Below are 21,271 nucleotides of genomic sequence, written 5' to 3' on the forward strand. Positions count from 1 at the left end.
TCTTTGCTGTCTGGGGCATTGACAAGTTAAGCACACAGCTCAGGGTCACATAGCCAGGATTTCTTTGAAGCAGGATTTAAATGTAGTTCTTTCGAACACTGAGATCAACTAAGCCATACAGCTTCTCATGACAAATTTTTATATATTGCCTCCCATAGGAAATATTCACCTGCTTAAATTGCTTAAATAAATTAAGCCATCCTAGGTTTTGCTGGGTAATCTTATTTCCTTCTTAAATTATAAACCAACATATTAAATATGAATCATTGTATGTGATGTCCCAAAAATCTTTGTGTGATTTTAAACTTTGGGGACACAGCATATGATGGCTCTGAACAAGGTTTTTGTCCAGTCTTATTTGTTTCCTGGTGTTCTTCTGATTTTGCTAGCTAACTTTATGTTTTATGCCAGAAGAGTTTTCCCCCAAGAAATTCTAATAACTTGTTTGCTGCTGACCAACTCAGGACTTTATGGTTTTATTTTCAATTGTTTCCACTCACTCTGTTACTTTAGGTCTAACTAGAGTCATGTTCCTTTTTTTCCTCCTGGTATCAGAAAGTAAAAAGAACCACGAATGACCCAAATATTATTTGACATGTGACTATATTATGGATACATCAAGATTTATTTCTTTTTTTTAAAACCAATTTGTCTTGGTAGCTAAGAGTTGTTTCACCTATAAATCACCTGGAAGGTAATCTAATTAAACTGGAGGGGCTGGTAGAATTAATTCCATCTCACCCTCCCAACTGCACTCCCCATCAAGTTTCCCCTCCATCTACAGCAGCCTGCTCTATGGTCCGGGAACATGCAACAGGGAACAGGCTATAGATAAGTTTGATTGTATGTGTACTTCATTTTGTGCAATGGATGTTTCCTTAAAAACTGTATATAAATGAATTTTCAACCATTGAGAGTTTTTTGTTTTTTTTGTTTTTTTAATAACTATAAAGGGACCCTGTGGTAAGTTTTTTTTTTTTTTTAATTCAAATAGTTATTTTGTTGATTGAACTATTGCCATTGGAAATTTTGTTTCTGTGAGTCCAGATTTTTGCATGTTAAGCTGAGTAGAATAGAGTTTTAATCTATTCATGACAGAAATTACCTTGAGGGAAAGAAAAATAAAATGAAGAGCCCAGATCATATATATATATATTTTTTGAGTAGTTCTTGTCTGAAGACTATGCTTTCTCTTGTGATTTAGGAATTGACAGGCCTGTCTAGTACATTTTCACTCCTGATGGGCCTGTGATAGATTTACTTAGACAGTCAACTAGCATCACTTAACCCTGTTTGCCTCAGTTTCCTCAATTATAAAATGAGCTGGAGAAGGAAATGACAAACCACACCAGGTATCTTTGCAAAAAAAAAAACAAAAACAAAAAAAAAACCAAAAAAGTTGGACTTGCCTAAAAAAATGACTGAAAAACAACAATATTTGCTAAGTGTTAAAAATACAAAGAAATGCAAAAGACAATATGCAAATGTTTATGTCCCTGTTCTCAAGAAGCTCACAAACTGATAAGGGTGACAACATGCAACAATGGACAAATAATGTACAAAGTTGGAGGTAAGCAATAGAAGGAAAGTAGTAGCATTAAGGGGATTAGGAAAGACTTGTAGAAAGTGAGACTTTGGCTAAGGTGGAGATATTTAGTGCAGGCAGGGGAGGGATAGAGTTCCAGGTACAAGTTACAGCAAGTAAAAATGCCTGGAGTCTTAACTGTCTAGTTCAAGGAATAACCAGAATATTATTGTCGTTAGATCACAGAGCACATGGGGTAAGACTAAGAAGACTGGAAAAATAGGACATAGAGGATTTTCTATTTGATCCAGATATAGCACTAGAGGAAACCTCAAAAGTCACAGAAGAGGAAATTGAGACCTTAAGAGGCTTCCAGGGTTACACGGATAGTGAGAGGCAGAACAAAGATAGAACTTAGTTTCTCTGACTTTGCCCCATACCATGATATCTTAATCTTCATTGTTCTGGTTCATGAAATTGCTAGGATCAATCTTGGTTCAGGTGAACAGCTGATAAAATACATAATTTTATCCCCTCAGTAAAGAAATGAGAGTCTATGAATGTTGACTAGTATGTTCTCTCTCACACCCACACCCACATTGGCTAGTTGATTTAAGCTTAATTAATTTTCTTTGTTTCTTTTTCTTTCTTGTTGTTGCTGAGGCAAATGGGGTCAAGTGACTTGCCCACAGTCATACTTCTAGGAAATATTAAGTGTCTGAGGTCAGATTTGAACTCAGGTCCTCCTGATTTCAGGACAGGTGCTCTACCCACTGCGCCACCTAATTGCCCCAATTTTCTTTGTTTCAAGAGAGAATTCATTGGAATGGAAGTGATTAGAATTAAAAAAAAAAAAAACAAACTAAATTATCACTAAAAAAATTTAAATTTAAGAAAATTGCTCAGGAATGATTTTTAATGAATCTAAGTTTCCCTTTAAAATAATATTCCCCATGAGAAACCTTATGGTCACTATGCAGGACAACAGAAGGCATATGTTCAATTTACTATAATTAATTACCCATTAATATATAACTGTTTCCTCATAATACCTTCCCTCCACACATATATATATACAAATATCCCATAATGGGCTGCTTTTAGTCTCACTCACTTCACATGTGTACCCTTCATTAATTTCCAATTTTATCCTGTTCTGCCCTTCCAAGCACTATCTAATTTTTCACTTTTCCTCTTTAGTCAAATTCCTCAAACTAGAGGTCTGGAGAACCATTGCTTCCATTTTGTAGGATCACAGATGTAGAGCTGAAACAGACCTGGAAGGTCAAATACAATCCGCTTACTTTACAGATGAGGACACTAAGATCTGAAATGCTAAGTTACCTGCCCAGGGTAAAACATTTGGTAAGTGTACAAAGCAAAATTTGAATCCAGATCTTTCTGAATCCATATCCAGTGCTGTATCTATCCATTACACTAGAGGTGTCAAATACAAAAAGTTAACCTGAATAAAGTTAAGATGTATTTGGGAGATATTTAGCAAAATAAATAAAAATACAACATAGACAATGTTGATATGTAGTTTTTTAATCTATGCAGTTACAAGGATTCTTAGGTATAGTTTAGTTTCTATCATCCTACAGCAGACTATCCTTTCTCTTCACTCCCTCAAGTTGAGGCTAAATATATATATATATTTTAGTACCTAGGAAAACTTTTAAAAAACTTATAATCTCTAGGGAATCATTTTTCTATATTCTCAATGTACACAGTAGGCACTTAATAAATACTTGTTGATGGTTTGACTGATTAATATTTGTAGAAATGCGGCAAATTTGTAGGATTCTAAGATTTTTGAAGTGAAAGGGATTTTGGAAATATTTTAATTTAGCGATATCATTTGCAGTTGAGGAATCTGAGGCACAAAGACATAAAGTGTATTGCAAGAGGATACACAAGAAATATAGAACTGGAGAGGGGTATCTCAGTCAAGAAGCATTTATTAAGTATTTGTATATATTGGGCATTGTGTTAAGCATTGAGGAGGTACAATCTCTGCCTTTAATGAGCTCACTTTCATAAGAAGGAAGACAATATGCAAATGTCTATGTTTATAAAGATATGTACTGAGTAGATAATAAAATAATCTCAATTCATGTCCCTGAATAGATTCTTTTCCTATTGACTCCAAGTTGACATCTGTCAATTTATCACTATTTTTGGACTAGATTGACCAGTGTTCTTAAAAAGATTATAAAGCATCGCATTCTGAATTTTCTAATGACACAAATTTCATGGTACTAAAGATAATACTCTTTTCAAAATGGCTTTTTTGACTTGGATCAAGTAATATTAGCTAAGGGAAATTAAGGCTTAAAACAAAAAAAAAGTTACTGAGTAAGAAAATTACCCCATCTCTTGTCTTTGTAGGTTGATTCTAGCTTAGAGTCCTGCTCAGATCCACTTATATTTTATCACCAGATTTTATTATTATTGTTGTTTGGAGACTTGGAGGGGGTGTTAGGTTTTTACCCTCTGCTTCCTGGAGGAATTCTCTTGTCCATGTGTCATCACTGGAATACTTCTTTCCTGATAAAGCACTTGAAATTCTAGAAACTGAAACCTTCCCCACACCCACATGTTACATAGTACATCATATCATATCACCATCTTGCATCTTGAGTGGATCTTTGGTAATGATGTATTAGTAATTGGTGTCTCATTATCCTAACTCTCATGGTTCGGACCCGCCCTCCGCATGAAAGGAGTCTGCTATTATTTTTGCAGTGAGCTATCTGTAACTTCCCCCACCCCTCTTGTGCATCTTTGAGCTGGGGTTAAATTCGGACACTTGCTTCCTTTTTTGATGTCTTCCTCTCAGGGAGACTTAATTGTATATCTTTCCCCATTTCCTTTCAATTGTCCTGGAATGGCAAAGATTTTAGTTCTTTTTTACCTTGCTGGTCATCCTTCTCTGAATATTCTCCAATTAGTCACTCTCCATCCTAAAATTGATGCTTACAACTTGACAAATATGGAAATATGTTTAAAAGAATAACATATATTTAGCCTATATCAGATTGCTTAGTATGTTGGGGAGGGAAGAGGTGAGGGAGAGGGAGAAAAATTTGGAACACAAGGTTTTACAAAAAATGAATGTTGAAAACTATCTTTCCATCTATATGGAAAAATAAAAAAACTACTAAAATGAGATGCTTAGAATTCAGTTCACTACTCCATTTATGGTTTAGCCAGAGCAGAACTGAGTTTTATAGCAATATCATGTTGCTCATTATTTGGGACACTATGTTTTTCTTAATAAAGCCTAGGATAACAAAAGATTGAGTTTGGAGCTGTTTTTTTTTTTTTTCTTTTTTTCCTTTTTGGAGGGAAAAATTGAATTATAGTTTCTAAATAGATAATTACCAGATCTTTATTTCCAAGTCTAATAATTCTCCTTATCTATTTATGCATACATCATCTACTGCCTTTTGGAAATCTCAAGTTGGCATTTCACACTCAAATATGTTCAAAGCAGATTTTATTATGTGCACAACCCCTAAGTTCTCTTTTCTCTTAAACTTCCTCATTACTGTTGAGAGCATCAACATTCAACATAACTGTTGAGAACATTCTCCTATCCAATCACCTGGACTCCATGTATCCAATCTGTTACCATATTTCATCATTTTTAATCTTCACAATATCTGGAGCTACTCTCCTAGCCTTTCCCCATCACTCAAACCAGAAAGTCAGATTTCCCAGTGGAAATCTGTTTCTTCTCCCCTTAAGGTATATTTCTGGGGCAATGTCACTTCATTTTATCCAATATTTTTTACTGCTTTCAAATTAAATCAAGGATTTTTTTTTTTTTTTTTTGCTTTACTTAATGTCTTTGATTGGTTATCTTTCTCAACATCCCCCCCCCCCAAAAAAAAAAAAACAAACCTTTCTTCTTCCTAATTTCCTTATTTACTGTTGATAGCACCAATATCCTTCCAGTCACACTAGCTCACATGTAACAACCTCAACTCCCTACTTTCTTTTACTTCCTCCTCCTTTCCTCCTCCCAACATATCTAATCCATTGCTATGTCCTCTCAATTTCAAGTCTGCAATTTTTTCTATATGTTCCCTTTCCCCCTGACACTAACCCTTTGGTGTAGCTCCAGCCTTAGAAATGGGAGTGTGGCAGTATGGCTACCTTAGACAACTACCAACTAAGTTTCAAGCTTTTCTGAGAACTTCTGGATTTTCTGCTTTTGATTAGTAATGTTACAATTTAAAAGCAAGGTCAACTCTCTCCTTTTACATCATAAGTGACTGCGACTGAGTGTGTGATTTATCCAAGATCAGATAGTTAATAGCTCATGCAGAGCTAGGATTCAGAATTCCTCATTTCCAGATCAGAATTTTTTCTATTACTGCATTAGGTAATCAAATGTGTTTTTCATCTTATACATAATTACAAAGCATACACATTGAACTTTTCTTAAAGAGATAGAGATAGAGAAATAGAGGCAGATAAATAGAGAAGGGTAGATAGACTGATAGGCTTCTTCTCTCTATGTGTGTGTCTCTCTCTCTCCTTGTGAAATGTCATTGAGAAAGAAAAGAATCTATAATAGAAACTGTTTTGAATGTCTTCTGTTTTTGTCTGTTTATTGTCCTCCTTATAGTTTTATTTTTTAATGTCCTGAAATAATCTGGCTTTTTTGAATCTCTCAACAAATTTTAGTAAGCACATTTTCCCTTCTATATGAAAAGATATACGTGCTTTTCTAAGAACCATCTCAATAAGATTAATGAAACAAACTTATGTTTTAAAGTAGTGTTGGCTTTGGATGCTATATCTCACTGCTTGGCAAACAGATGACATTTGTTGCCCATAATGATTAAAAGGGAAACATTCTTTGTGTTGGTTGATTGATTTATGCTGAATAAGTTTTTTAAGGAAATGTTCATAATGTGTGTGAAAGTCTGTTGTTTTATTAATCTACCATTTTTTTCATTTAAATAAATTGGTCTGTAGTCAATTCAAATGCATTACATACTTTCTCATTTTGATGGTTTCTTCTAATTTGATATTGATTTTAATTTTTGAACTAACAAGTCAATGGCTGACTGGTATCAGGTCAGTAACTAGCATTTCCCTCTGTTTAAACATCATTTTCATATTCATGATGTTATTTATTGCTCATCCTGTCAATGTCTCAATTTTCTTCTTCAAGAAAATATGGATGATATATAGGAATGAACTTTTAATATAATCTTTAAGTTTTGGTAATACCAAATAATGTTTTCCAGCATATTTTTTCTTTATCTTCTGTCCATTTTTTCTATAGATCTCCCTAAGATTTAAAGTAAGTGTTGATTTAATTCATTGGGTCTTAAAATTGTGTTCTTAATACAATTTTTCTACCTCAACATCTTTGTATTAGACCTTTTGCATAATATGGCTATTGTTAGTCATAAATGCTATAATATAGGTAAAGTGTTCCCAAAAATAATGCCTTGTTGTTTTTGTATGCCCAATAAACTAACACCATTGACTGCTATATTTGCTTCTTTGAGATAAGTATATGAAGCATTCTTATATTTAGCTGTAGCTTTCTTCTTTCTTCTGATTCATTTATATTGGAAATGTCAGTGTTTATATGATTCATTTTCTCCAATAGCATGTCCACTTGTTGGTCATGGAACAAGGATTTCACTTATAGATTTCAAGCATCAATAGCTAATGTTTATAGATAAAAATTATCTCATTCCTAGTAAACTGTGCCCATTTTCCCATCAGTCTGTCCTAATTACTGCAGAACAGAAATATGGGACTATTTGTCATTATCTGACTGTCTTTGTTTCATGAGATATCATGGACAAATAATCCATCACTAAATGATTACTTTACTATCCTACCAGTGATAAGTTTCTGTATTTAAATAGATTGATCACTGAAAAGCAGACATAATCTGTTCTTGGGGCCATACTTAAAGACTTCCCAGCACGGTCAAATCTTTTAGTGATTGTCCTCTGATTAGAGATCCTTTGAGAACTGAAGGTCACTTTTATGTCATGGGAAGGCATTAGAAAAGGTTTTGTGCAAGATTACAAAGACAAACACTGTTATCCTTGTTGTTTTTGAGCATTACATTGTCCTGGGGGGATGGAGGTTGGTATCAGAAAAAGCTTTATGGATGAAGTGAAATATAAGATTACCTAAAGAAAGATGAGGATTCTGGAAGATAAGAAGGGGGAATGTGAATACCAAAGGTGGGAGATGGAACATATGAGTAACTGTTGGTAATCAAGTTTAGCAGAGTAAACAAAAGGAAGAAAATGAAATAAGGCTGGAAAGATAGATTAGAAGCAAATTCTGAAGCACTTTAAAAACTCAGCTGAGAAATTTGCATTACATCCCAGAAGCAATAGGAAGCTGCTGAAAGTTTTTAAGCCAATAAGTAATTCTGTCAGATCTATATCACAGGAAGAATATTTTGGTCATTGTGTGAAGAATGGATTGAAGGAGGGAGAGGCTGAAACAGAGATACCAATTATGATGTTGTTACAATAGTCTGTGCAAGACGTGATGAACATCTGAAGGAGGGTTTCAGCATCATGTAGAGAAAAGTAGTTAGATATAAGTGATATTATGGCAGTGGGCTAAACAGAATTTTGTAGCTGATTTCTATGAAAAGGAAGAAGCAAGAATGACTGTGAGGTTATAAACATGGAATGACTGGGAGGATGGTGCTTTCCATAGAAATAGGAAAACTGTGGATTTAATGGGAATGATGAGATATATAAAGAGATATTATAATGATGGCTTTTCTCTTCTATATGTAATTTGTACCTTTGGCACAGTTCCTGGTACATAGTAAATGCTCAACAAATGCTTATTGACTTGTTGCTTCATATTCCTGAATTTTCTCCCATTGTAGTAAAGTTGTTCTGCTGCAAAGCGATTATGTGACATGAATAGTAGGGGGCAAAGTGTAGAACAGTGATGTCACCAAAGAAACCATTTTAAGTAGAAAAAGCATAGGCCTAGAAATAAAACTTTTGAAGAAAAACACAAAAAACAAAACTCTGTGCTTACTTAGTTTTAATTTTCTTGTGGAAAGCATGCTTTGTGGGAAGCCCCAGAACAATGTCCATATTCCAGATTAATTTTTAAAGAAATTTCTATTGAATTTTTTTCTGAGAATGTTCAGTCTCTCACCCGATCAGAACTCAAAAAAAGATATTGGTGGGGCTTTGTACCAGGTAAAGATATTCCTTTCCTCCTTTTTGCCCTGCCTTGGCATTTCCTCCTATAGGAGAACCATCTGCCCAACCAAACTGCTTCCTCACCTCCCTCTAGAATGTCCCTCTCCAAAGTTCCATAATCATCATGTACTTCTCTCTAGTTCTATCTTTCCCTTTCCTTCCCCCTCCCTAGCAGAATACCTACAATATTCCTTTCAGCTCTAAAACTATTATACATTTTCTTATAAATCTCTGACTTAAGTAATCATATCATATGCTAGAGTTAGCTCAACATGGCTCAAATTGATTGTTAAGTTTTCAGTATAAGCATTTATAGTTTTGAAATGTAATACCATATTTGTATGGTCTTAATTTATTGTTTTGATTTTTTTTAACTTAAGAAGGTGATGATAATGGAGGGGGGTGGCAATGGTTAGAAGTCAGGGAGAGCCAGTTGTTAAACATTTACCTCCAAACTCCTGCATGTGAATTATGTTGAATCAATAGTAAAAGTATCTTGTTGCCATTGCTGCCTCCCTAAACCCAGAAGTTAACATACCTCCCTCCAATCTCTAATGTTTTCTGACTTTCTTTTCTACTTATATTACTATTCATAGAAATTGACAAATTCCCCTTCATTCATGAGTGTTTATTTCCACAGTCGTTCCATTTTTCTGGTACTTACTAAAAGCTAAGACATCTTACTTAGATTCTCTAAGATTAACTAACATGCAGGTTGAGGAGGAGGATGTAGGTTTCTCCTTGCTCCCCCATGCCGTTTTCAGACCCTTTTTTGCACTTATTATACCAAAAAAACCCTCTTTTCAAAATGATTCTATTCTCTCCAGGTTCTTGTTGCTTTTATCTGCAAATTCTTAGTCACTATTGCTCCGTACCTATGATACAGTCTTCTTCATTTTACCTACTATCTCTTTCGATACAAACAATCAGCAAACATCTATTAAATTCTTATGTTCCACACACTATAATAGGCAATGGGGAAATAAAGACAAAAATGAAACAGACATGAGGGACTGCCAATTTGCCAATGCAAAAACTCAGGATAGAAAACATGTCATGTATAAGAATAATAAAATGGTTGGTTTGACTGAATCCGTTCCTCAACTCCCTAGTTCTCATGACCCCTGTCCCCAGACTACCTCAAGCATGCCCAGTAGTGGTTACACCTTGGGTTTCCCCATTTCTCCCAAGTTATCCCAGGTCCTATAATTCTCAGTTGTAACTCCATCCTTTCTCATAATGTATAACTACAACTGCAAAATTTGTAGCTTATCCAAAGCATTGGTATGTTCAAGCTTTTCTGCATCCTTTCTTTTGCAATTAGGCCTTTCTTTGCTCTTATATCTTTAGTATTTAATCTGAATTTGCCGAATGTGCCAAACAATACCAAGGGATAATTATAGTGAGAATTGTCTTTATTCTCTTTGTTTCCCTACCCCTTATTACCAATCCAAAAGTTTTCACCTTTATCTTGTTACTACTATATTGTAGTAGGTATTACATTGGTAACCAACCAATCAGGTAACCTGGGCAACATTGATTTTGTTTCATACACTGTAAATGATTTTGTGTGTACTAAAAACAATTTTAGTTTGAATCTAATCTAATCTACTCTAATCTCAATCAGAGTACCTCCTGGAGAACTGAAGTGCAGTAATGGCATGGGAGAAAAGATACAAGATTGAGAGTGAAAAGACCTACGTTTGAATCTCTGCTCTAATAAATAACCCCCTGTTTGTATGCAGACCTCTCTATGAGGGATCAGTTTTCTCCTTTGTAAAAAACTGAATGTTTGGATTAGATTATAGCTTCTTAAAATGTGGGTCACTATTCCATATGGGGTCATGTAACTGAATGTGGGGGTTGCAAAATTATGATTTAATGTTTGGTTTGTGTACCTGGTTTATATACCTATATATTTGGAGTTGTATAAAAATTTTTCAGGTAAAAAGAAGTCACAAATGGTAAAAGTTTAAACCCTGGATAACATGACCTCCGCAGTCCCTATTAGGTCCAATTCCTTTGATTAAACCTCCCATTTAACATCTTTAGCAGTTTTCTGAGATGGAAGAAAGGGCCTCCTCTTATCCTTTAGCCAGGACAATTGTAAGAGTTTTATTATACTACCCACACTTCTGCTAAGTTCTGAAAAACTATAGATGTCTACCTAAAGAAAAACTAGAAATCTTTGGGTATATGTCTAATCCTTAAGGATAAAAATCATAAAGTTGCTGTAAGCTTTGCAAATCTAAGAAGAGAGATAGATACATAGCTAGACAACAGCTAGTAGGAAAAAAGATTGGAAGGATTTACTAGACTGGAAGCTCAATATAAATCAATGTTGTAAAAGCTAATGAAATCTTAAATGCTTTAATAGAGACATAAAGTTGAAAAATGACTTATTAATACCCAAGTACTATGCTTTGGTCAAACTACATTTGGGGTATTATGTTCAGATATGAGTATCACATTTTTAAAAGGACATTAAAAATTTAGAAAGTACCCAGAGAAAAGTAAACAGAATGTTGAAGGACTTTGAATTCTTAGCCTATAGAGTTTGGTGGGAGGAACTGGGGATGTTTAACCAGAGAAGAGAAGATCAAGAATGGCCTTCTGGTCTTTGAAGGACTGTCTTTTGGAAGAGGAAATAGATTTGATTCTCTTTGGTCTCAGAGAATAGAAAAAGGGTCCATGAGCAATAAGTATAGAGTATAGAGACTCTATATAGAGACAGATTTAAGATTGATAGGAAACACTTTCAGAGCCCTTTAAGAGTGGAATGGATCACAGAAATAAAAAGTGAATGGAAAGTATTAATTTAACATTGAATCCAATAGGTAAATAACCTATTAATTGTAAAATTTTGGTTCTTCTTAGTGTCTTTTCCCCTTATATTCCATAAATAGTCCCTGCTTTATTACCTCAGTTCGCTATTTTCCCATATGAGATCTAATTAAGTGAGAAATGGAGAACTGCCCAAAACTGCATTGCCACAAGGAGCTTTAAGCTATCAGAAGTCTTTGTTTCCTCAATTTCTCCATGATATCCTCATTTGTCTTCTCTCTATATACCTCATTTTATTGTTCAATTATAAAAATCATTCTAAATGATTCAAGAAAGTACCCTGGCCTTCCTCTTTGCAAATTTTATTTTAGTCACTTATTCGCACCAGCTTTCTTCTCTTGATCTGGTTGTTGAAATATGGTTACGACTTGCCTTTTAGGACACTGGATTTAGATTCAGGAAGATGAATTTCAAATATCATCTCATACACTGACTATGGGATTCTAGGTAAGTCCCCTAACCTTTTCCTATCTCAGTTTCCCTATTTCTTAAATGAGATTATTGGGACTGGATAGCCCTCTAAAGTCTCTTCTAGTTTTAAGAATTTGAATCAGTCACACATACACATATGTGTATACATATATACAAACATATACATATACATATATACACACACACACATATACATACACATATACACAACTGCATATACGACTGACCAAAACTACCTAATATAATGTTGCTGGTGAACCCTGGCCTCTGAAGCTACTGCTACTCAATTTTTTTTCCCCCTATGTATCTTGCATGTCATCTAGTAAAGATCTGCAGATTTGTAGGTTCATATTATAATTTTATAAGGGGAGCTTATCAAATTGTAATGACTCCAAATTGAGAAGAACCCCAGGCCATGAATTTATATCTTCAAATAATGCCTTAGTATAATTAAGATTGGGGAATAATCTCTGCCATAGTGCCCAGCATAGAGTAGGTATTTAATAAATTCTTGCTTACTCAATAAACTTAAAAAATGAAAATAGTAGACCTGAAGAATAAGATTTTCTTAATTACATTCAACAATATGTTAAAGTTCAAGCTGGAAATTTTAGGCTTAACTCTGAGTTTATTGTCTCAGGAGATATAATAGTAGTTCAATTAATTAAAAAAAAAAGTAATTATGCCCAGAGCTAGTACTGGGCAATACTTTCTGTGTCATGCCTCTCCTAAAGTAGATGATAAAGGAAGGTAAGAAAAAGCAAGACAAGTCATACTGGCCTGTCAAGGGTCCCACCTAATTCCTTATGACGCGTCCTATGCAGGTGACATGTTCTTGAAGGCGTAGATAGGCAGTTAATTTCATGGAGTGTAGGAGGTGTGTTTTGCTTTTTTTTTTTTTTTTTTTTTTAACAGTGAGAACATTATCTGAATGATATTCATTCTCTTTGGAGCCTAACATAATGCAACTCACAGCAACTGAATATTATTCTTGAATGAGCAAAAGCCACTTAAGCCTCTGATTTTGCCTCTTTCTGGAAGAAGAGCCCATTAAGAATTTCTATTGGATGAAAATTCAGAATAAGAAGAGAATAAACCTAGAAGAACAGTACTGTGGATTTCTGTCCTGTCTCCTTGCTCCTAAAGCTATGCCTTGAAGAGGGTTCAATCCTGCTGGACACTGCAAGTGGGACAGTGAATCCATTTTATATATCACTTTCCAGGAGTGGTGGAAAAGAAAGGATTGTTTCATTTGATTGTTTGAAAGATGGCTTCACACTTCCATCAACTACGGATTTTGGTCTGGAAAAATTGGCTAGGTGTCAAAAGACAGCCGGTGAGTAGAAGTTGGGGTATTTTATTTTAGTCAGTCACAAAAGCTATTATCAGGAGGTCCAAAGGAAAAAATGTGTGAAGAAAACTCTAAGAAGAGTAGCAAGTTCTTTAGAATTCATTTTTGTATTGCTTTGTAGTCAGTAGAACAAGCCTAAACATGGAAATGGAAAAAAAAAAAAAAAAAAAAAAAAAAAAAAAAAAAAAAAAAGAGCTTGGCTTTCCATAGACTCAAAGAATTAGCCAATGTATTATTTCAGCAAAGAAAAACATTATTCATTTTATTACTATTTATTATGGTGTAGCTAGAAACCCAGTATGTAGAGCTAGAGATGATTTCTAGTTTCAGGCTAAAATGCTTTTGAATATTTTCTTTACAAATTCAGTTAGAATTGAAAGCAAATGGAGAATAATATTCAGTGGAGAATTGATAGATAGAAAAAGGGGGGGTAGAAATATAGGCAAATTAAAACCAATACTTTCATAAGAGGACATCTGAGGACTATTAAGATTGGGAATCAATTCTATGGAAATGGCAAATGAAAAAAAATCAAGATGGTGTTACTGAGCTGTTACCATAGTTATGTCTTCCTCATGATCATTGCAAAATCCTTTTCTGTTCTGACACTGATGTTTTCTTTTCAAATTGTAGAGTAAGTTATTAGATTCTTACCAGATAGTATCCCTGGAGATTGGGAGTGGAAATGACTTATGCTCATTACATGTCATAAATTCAGAAGAGAATTTGAAAACTTGAGAAATTCAAACTGGGAATTTTATGTGCTCTGGTCAAGTACATATTTTAAAAATTTTGTTGAACAGGTAAAATAATAGCTAAATAGTTTATGGATTATGAAAAGCCAACATTTATGTGTCCCTTTTTTATTTCTAGGTTTTTTTTTTTGTGATAGTCAACATATTACCTAGGTATTTGAACATAAATATGAAATAGACCAAGAGAAGGAAGCAATTGTCAATAAGATTATAAATGTAGAAATATAAACTCATTAAAAGTTTGGTGACTTCTTTGCAATGGAATAAGCATGAATGAATAATTCTCTCTGTCAGATAGCAGCTACCATGGAGAAATTTGAAAGGTTGTTTAAAGGCAAATTTTAATTTTTCAAAGGTGCTGTGACAAGTTATTTAGAACAATTGTATTTATGTGGGAGTGTGTTTGGAGGGAGGTTTACATAAAACAAAGTTCTAAGAGAAAAGATGAAATACCTAGGCAAGGTCCTTCTTTAGTTCAATGCCATTATCTTTTAATGTTGGGCACTGCCATTAATAAACAGATCATGGAATCTAGATTCTTTCTTATAAGCCAGAAATCCATGAGTATTTCCACTGGTAAGAAAATCCTATGAAAAAGAGAATTTCTCCTGGTTATTGCACCTTTTGTCATTTTAATAACAATATTCTTTCTTATCTGGGAAGCTATTGTAATCTTTCTCTACTTAGGACCAACAGTTATTTAGGCAGAGCAGATTGCTGCTTGCCTGATATGATTTCAGCAGTGACCCAAAGGATGAAAGGAGTAAAGGAATCATAGGTAAATGGGAGAGGAGATTGAATTTGGAAATAAGTGGATGTAGTAAGGTTTGGTAGAGAGGTGAGAGGTTCAAGGGGGGGAACAGGGTAAGAGAAAGAGAAACAAAATGTATAGTGCTGCTGCCTCCAAATAATTCTCTCATTAATCTACCTCAAATACCTGCCTTGCAGTAGCAGTGTGGTTTTTGGAGAGTCTTTTAAAAACCCAATTACTTAAGAAAGAAAAATACATCAGTATCAGAAATTCATTAGCTTGAATAAGTTTATGTGATGGAATAAGTGTCACATGGAAAGTGTCTTAGGGGAATGTGAACCGCTTTGATGACAAAAAGGATACTAAGGAAAGACACAAAACATGAAATACTGCCAGTGAAAAAAAGGCCTCCGTGAATCACCTCAGGGAAGGTCCTTAGTGAGATAGGGGACAACCGTAGAAAATTAGGTACTTGGAGAAGGGTGCAGGAATATCTTTCAGGGGAGGAATGCTAAAGCGAGATAACTTTATATTTGAAATTTAAAAAATTTTAATTTGAAAATTAAGGTAAACTGTGATGCAGTGGTGTGATCATGATGAATCTATTAGTTAAGCTAACAGGAATCAATTTATTTATTTATTTTTTTGGGTCAGAGGTTTTTTTCAATGGCCAAGGACCCCAATTTAGGACTTACCCGGTCTTTTTTTTTTTTTTTTTTTTTTTTTTTTTTTTTTTTTTTTTTTTTTTTTAGATATAAGGGTTTTAAATTTTATTTTATTTTTTTTTCAAGAAAATTTTTCCCAATTGCAATTTTTCATTTTTTAATTAAAGCTTTTTATTTTGAAAACATATGCATAGATAATATTCAATATTCACCCTTGCAAAACCTTGTATTCCAAACTTTTTTCCTCCCTTCCTCCCACCCCTAGAGAGCAAGTAATTCAATATAGGTTAAACATGTGCAATACTTTTATATATTTTTTTTCATAATTATCATGCTGCACAAGAAAAGTCAAATCAAAAAGAAAAAAATGAGGCAAAATGCAAGCCAACAACAACAAAAAGAGTAAAAATACTATATTTTCTCACAGCCTTCTCTCTGGGTGTAGATAGTTCTCTTCATTACAAGATCAATGGAATTGACCTGAATCATCTCATTATTGAAAACAGTCATGTCCATCACAATTGATCATTGTATAATCTTGCTGTTGCCATATGCAATGATTTCCTGGTTCTGCTCACTTCACTTAACATCAGTTTATATAAATCTCTCCAGGCTTCTCCATCATCCTGCTGATCATATCTTGTAGAACAATAATATTTCATAATATTAATATACCATAACTTATTCAGCCATCTCCCAACTGATGGCATCCACTCAGTTTCTGTTTTCTTACCACTACAAAAAGGGCTGCCACAAACAGTTTTGCACATGTGGATCCCATTTCTTCCTTTATGATCTCTTTGGGCTATAGGCCCAGTAGACACTGCTGGATCAAAGTGTATGCACAGTTTGGTAGCCGTTGGGCATAGTTCCAAATTGCTCTCCAGAATAGTTGAATCAGTTCACAATCCCACCAGCAATGTACTAGATGACTTACTAGTCTTAATTTATTTTTGGGGAGTATAGAGTTGTATAGTTGGGGGAGACAATACAATCAATTATGGGGTAGAAATGATCATGAGCGTAGGTACATAATTGATTACATAAAAAAGTGGGGATATGATAAAGGTTAAATTGTTTCTATTCTTATATAGAGAATTATTTATAAGTCCTAAAAACTTTCTCATTATTAGAACAATTAGAAGGAGTTTACCTAGAAAGAAAATAGAAGTATGAGTTGAATGTGATTATTTAAAACAATGTAATTTAGAGATGAAAAAGAAGAATGTACTTGGAAAAGGATTAATGGAGAAGTAAAAAGATATAAATTATCTTATAGAAAAGGGACCTGAAAGAGATTTTAACAGTGGAAGGAAAAATGAAGGAAGTGGGGAGAGAAGCACATGAACCTTACTCTCATTAGAATTAGCTCAAAGTGGGAATAATATGCACATTCACTTGGGTGTAGAAATCTATTTTATCATATAGGAAATAAGGAGAGAAAAGAAGGAAAAGATAGAAATTTGGAAGAAGTGAAAGTCAGAAGCAAAATACTTTTGAGACCAGACAGGGTAAAAGTAGAGAAAAATAGGTTAGTAGGGGATATAAAATGGAGGAAAATACATATTGGGTAATCATTACTGTGGGAAATATGTACAGTGAATTTCTCTGATAAATACTTCATTTCTCAAACATATAAAAAATTGACTCAAATTTCTAAAAATGAGTCATTCCTCAGTTGATAAATGGTCAAAAGATTTGAACAGATAGTTTTCAGACAAAATAATCAAAGCTAACTATAGTCATATGAAAAAAATATTCTAACTATTCATGAGAAAAATGCAAATTAAAACAGTTCTGATTGGCTAATATGACAGAAAAGAAAAATGACAAATGTTGAAGGGAATATTGGAAAATCAAAACAGTAATGTAGAATTGGTGATGTATACTTCCAACCATTCCAGAGAGCAGTTTGGAACTTAGCCCAAAGGATTAAAAAACCATACTCTTTGACCAAGCAATATCACTACTAGGTCTGTATTCCAAAGAGATAAAAAAAGGAGTATATGTACAAAAATATTCAGAGCAACTCTTTTAGTGGTGGCAAAGAATTGGAAATTGAAGAGATTTCCATCAGTCGGAGGATGGCTGAACAAATTGTTTATGATTGTGATGGAATACTATTGTGCCTTAAGAAATGATGAACAGGGTGCTCTCAGAAACCTGGAAAGATTTACATTAATGCAAAGTTAAGTGAGCAGAACCAGGAGAAAACTGTACATAGTAAAAGCAATATTATATGATGATCTGCTATGAATAACAGCTATCATCAGCAATATAATAACCCAAGACAATTTTGTAGGACTTATGATGAAAGGTGCTGTCCATCTCCAGAGAAAAAATTGTAGAACTTAAATGCAGATCAAAGATGCTCTTGTTTTACTTTCTTTATTTTTCTTTGCCAGAATAACATATTTGAACATGTGTTTTGCATGATTACACATGTACAACCTATGTCAAATTGCTTGCCTTTTCAATGTAGTGGAAGGCAAGGGAGGTATAGAATTTGGAGACTTCAAAATTTTGAGAGAATTTAAAAAAATTATTATAGCTTTTTATTGACAAAACATATGCATGGGTAATTTTTCAACATTGACCCTTGCAAAAATTTCTGTTCCAACTTTTCCCCTCCTTCCCTCCACCCTCTCTCCTAGATGGCAGGCAGTCTCATACATATTAAAGTATATCTTAAATACAATATATGTGTACATATTTATACAGTTTTCTTGTTGCACAATAAAAGTTGGATTTAGAAAGATAAAAATAACTTAGGAAGAAAAATAAAAATGCAAGCAGTCCACACTCATTTCCCAATGTTCTTTTACTGGGTGTACCTGGTTCAGTTCATCACAGATCAATTGCAAATGAATTGGATCCTCTCATTGCCGAAGATAGCCACTTCCATCACAATTGATCCTCATAGTATTGTTGTTGAAGTGTATAATGATCTCGTGGTTCTGCTCATTTCATTCAGCATCAGTTGATGTAAGTCTCTCCAAGCCTCTCTATATTCATCCTGCTGGTCATTTCTTACAGAACAATAATATTCCATAACATTCATATACCATAATTTACTCAGCCATTCTCTAATTGATGGGCATCCATTCAATTTCCAGTTTCTAGCCACTACAAAAAGGGCTGCCACAAACATTTTTTGCACATGTGCATCCCTTTCCCTTCTTTAAGATCTCTTTGGGATATAAGCCCAGTAGTAGCACTGCTGGATCAAAGGGTATGCACAGTTTGATAACTTTTTGGGCATAATTCCAGATTGCTCTCCAGAATGGCTGGATTCTTTCACAACTCCACCAACAATGCATCAGTGTCCCAGTTTTCCCACATCCCCTCCAACATTCATCGTTATTTGTTCCTGTCATCTTAGCCAATCTGACAGATGTGTAGTGGTATCTCAGAGTTGTCTTAATTTGCATTTCTCTGATCAATAGTGATTTGGAACACCCTTTCATATGAGTAGAAATAGTTTCAATTTCATCATCTGAAAATTGGCATCTTGCAAGTCATTTTAGTAGACTTAAATTATCAGACTCCTTGATGCCTAGAAGAGTTTGTAAGGACAGACAAGGATAGGCAATATTTTGTTTTAAAATGTTAATTTGTGACTTTTGACTAAATAATAAAATTAACTTGTAAATTTAAACTAACTCAAAGGAAAATTTGCATTTCTGAACTTAACTCAGTAAGGAGAAATGTAGCTTGAATGATTAGACAAAAAAAGGACAGTAACACAGAATGAGTAGCTAGGTAGGATAGTAGACAAATTACTGGACCTAGAGTCAAGAAGACTCATCTTCCTGAATTCAAATTTGGCCTCAGACCCTAGCTATATGACCTTGGGCAAGTCACTTAATCATGTTTTCTTCAGTTTCCTCATGTGTAAAATGAATTAGAGAAGGAAATGGAAAACTATTCCAGTATTTCTGCCAAGAAGATTCCAGCTGGGATTACAAAGAATTGGATAAGATTAAAGAAACAAACAAGCAAACAAAAAATAACTGAATACAGAATGTCTGATTACAGAATAGAATCAATACTTAAATGGTATAGAATAATTTTAATTTACTCTATTTTCCTCATGGTCTTAAACTTCATCTTGGAGGATAAAGGGTTCCACCATTTTGGTAATATATGTTTATATCTGCTGGATGAATTATAGGGGACTGCTTAATCAATAAGAGAATTCCCTACTTATTGTCCAGTTAACAATACTATACAGCCTAGTCCAGTAGATTTTCCATTGATTCTAGAATCAAAGGAAATTAATTCAAATCCATTTTCTGCTCTTACTATGTGATTATAGGTAAATAATTAAATCTCACAAGGTCTCAATGTTCTCATCTGTAAAATGAGGACATTGGACTAAAGATGACTTCTCAGCATCCTTCTATTTCTACATCTTTGGTCCAGTATCTCCATTTCCCCTCCCCAACACCCCCAAAGACTATATCTTCTGTGCCAAATTCTATTCTTGTTCTTGACACACTTTGGGCTTATATTGAAGGAGCAATAGGACTGAAATATAGAAAAGTATTTTACAAGTTCTCTTCCAGAGACTGGAATGGAATTTAGATATATGGAGGTGAAATAGGATTTTTCTATTTTCTTGTAAGTTGTATAGTTGGCCTAGTGGTATATACAAAAATCTTCTTTTCTTTTGTATTTGATATCAGAGAATATCAGATGTTCTTTTAGGACAGTGGGATCAAATTCGGATAGAAAAGATGCCACTATACTAAATATAAGGCTCCCTTTGGGCTGCATATTAACTTAGAGAACCCACATTTGTTTTATTGTATTTTTATTTATTTTCTTAAATATTTCCCAGTTACAATTTAATATGGTTTGGGCCACCTTCAGAACTGCTGTGAGATGCCTTGTGTCCTGTAAATATATTTGAAACCTCTTTTCTAAATCTTTGGTCAGATCTATAATATTCAATATGTTGTTTACCTTTTCTATATCTGAGTATATAGTGAGCCTTGGTGATCAATGGGAGAGAAGACCAACTATCTAAAATTCTTTCTAGTCTTGTAAGCTGTCAAGGAGTGCATGTGGAAGAACATGACAGGAAAATTGGCAACCAGGTCATAGCATCAACCGATCAAGAAGTATTTTATTGAACACCTGCTATGTGCCAGACACTAGGATTAATGCTGATCTCTCCTGATCTGAGGAAGTCTAGTGAGAATAAAGGAAAGTCTTGGTATTACTATCATGCTTTGTAATCTATCAGGCATCATGTTAAAACAAATTAAGCTATTCCAGGAGGGTTCTGAATTTGTTACTCCAAACTGAATATCAGGGCGCTAATTTTTAGCATCCAAGCAATGATGAATTTGGGCTCTAGCTGATTAAATATGCCCTTACTTTATATCCCCATTTTAATTCTGTGATCTAGGTCCTACAGGTGTTAGTTGCAGGTAAATAAACTGAGGCTTAGCAAAGTTGTGACTTGCCTGTAGTTACACTGGTAGAAAATGTCAGAATCAAGATTTCAATCCAGACCTTTCTTGACTCCAGATTCGGTACTTTTTCTACTATGAAATTGTTCATTTTACCTTAAAGAAAAATACTGTTATTTTTCAGAGAAGAAAGCTGGAGAAAACACAAAATGCAGGCATAGGGAGTGTAATCAAGAGGACAAGGAGGGAAAAGAGAGAAAAGAGACCAAACTATTAAAAGAGAGAGAAAAAAATATATGCCT

At 34.1% G+C, this 21,271-nt stretch overlaps 1 protein-coding gene across 1 annotated transcript in view; it reads left to right on the forward strand.

The window, feature by feature from the left end:
• Positions 1-11,982: 11,982 nt before the first annotated feature.
• ABCA12 (ATP binding cassette subfamily A member 12) overlaps positions 11,983-21,271 on the forward strand; it is a 220,276-nt gene continuing 210,987 nt past the window's right edge. Inside the window, exons 1-2 of the mRNA XM_074298763.1 lie at positions 11,983-12,042; positions 12,943-13,363. Coding sequence (XP_074154864.1) covers positions 13,295-13,363 — 69 coding nt within the window. The 5' untranslated portion in view covers positions 11,983-12,042; positions 12,943-13,294. The remainder of the gene's footprint in view (positions 12,043-12,942; positions 13,364-21,271) is intronic.

Source organism: Sminthopsis crassicaudata, chromosome 3 (genome assembly GCF_048593235.1).
Source record: "Sminthopsis crassicaudata isolate SCR6 chromosome 3, ASM4859323v1, whole genome shotgun sequence".
Lineage (NCBI taxonomy): Eukaryota > Metazoa > Chordata > Mammalia > Dasyuromorphia > Dasyuridae > Sminthopsis > Sminthopsis crassicaudata.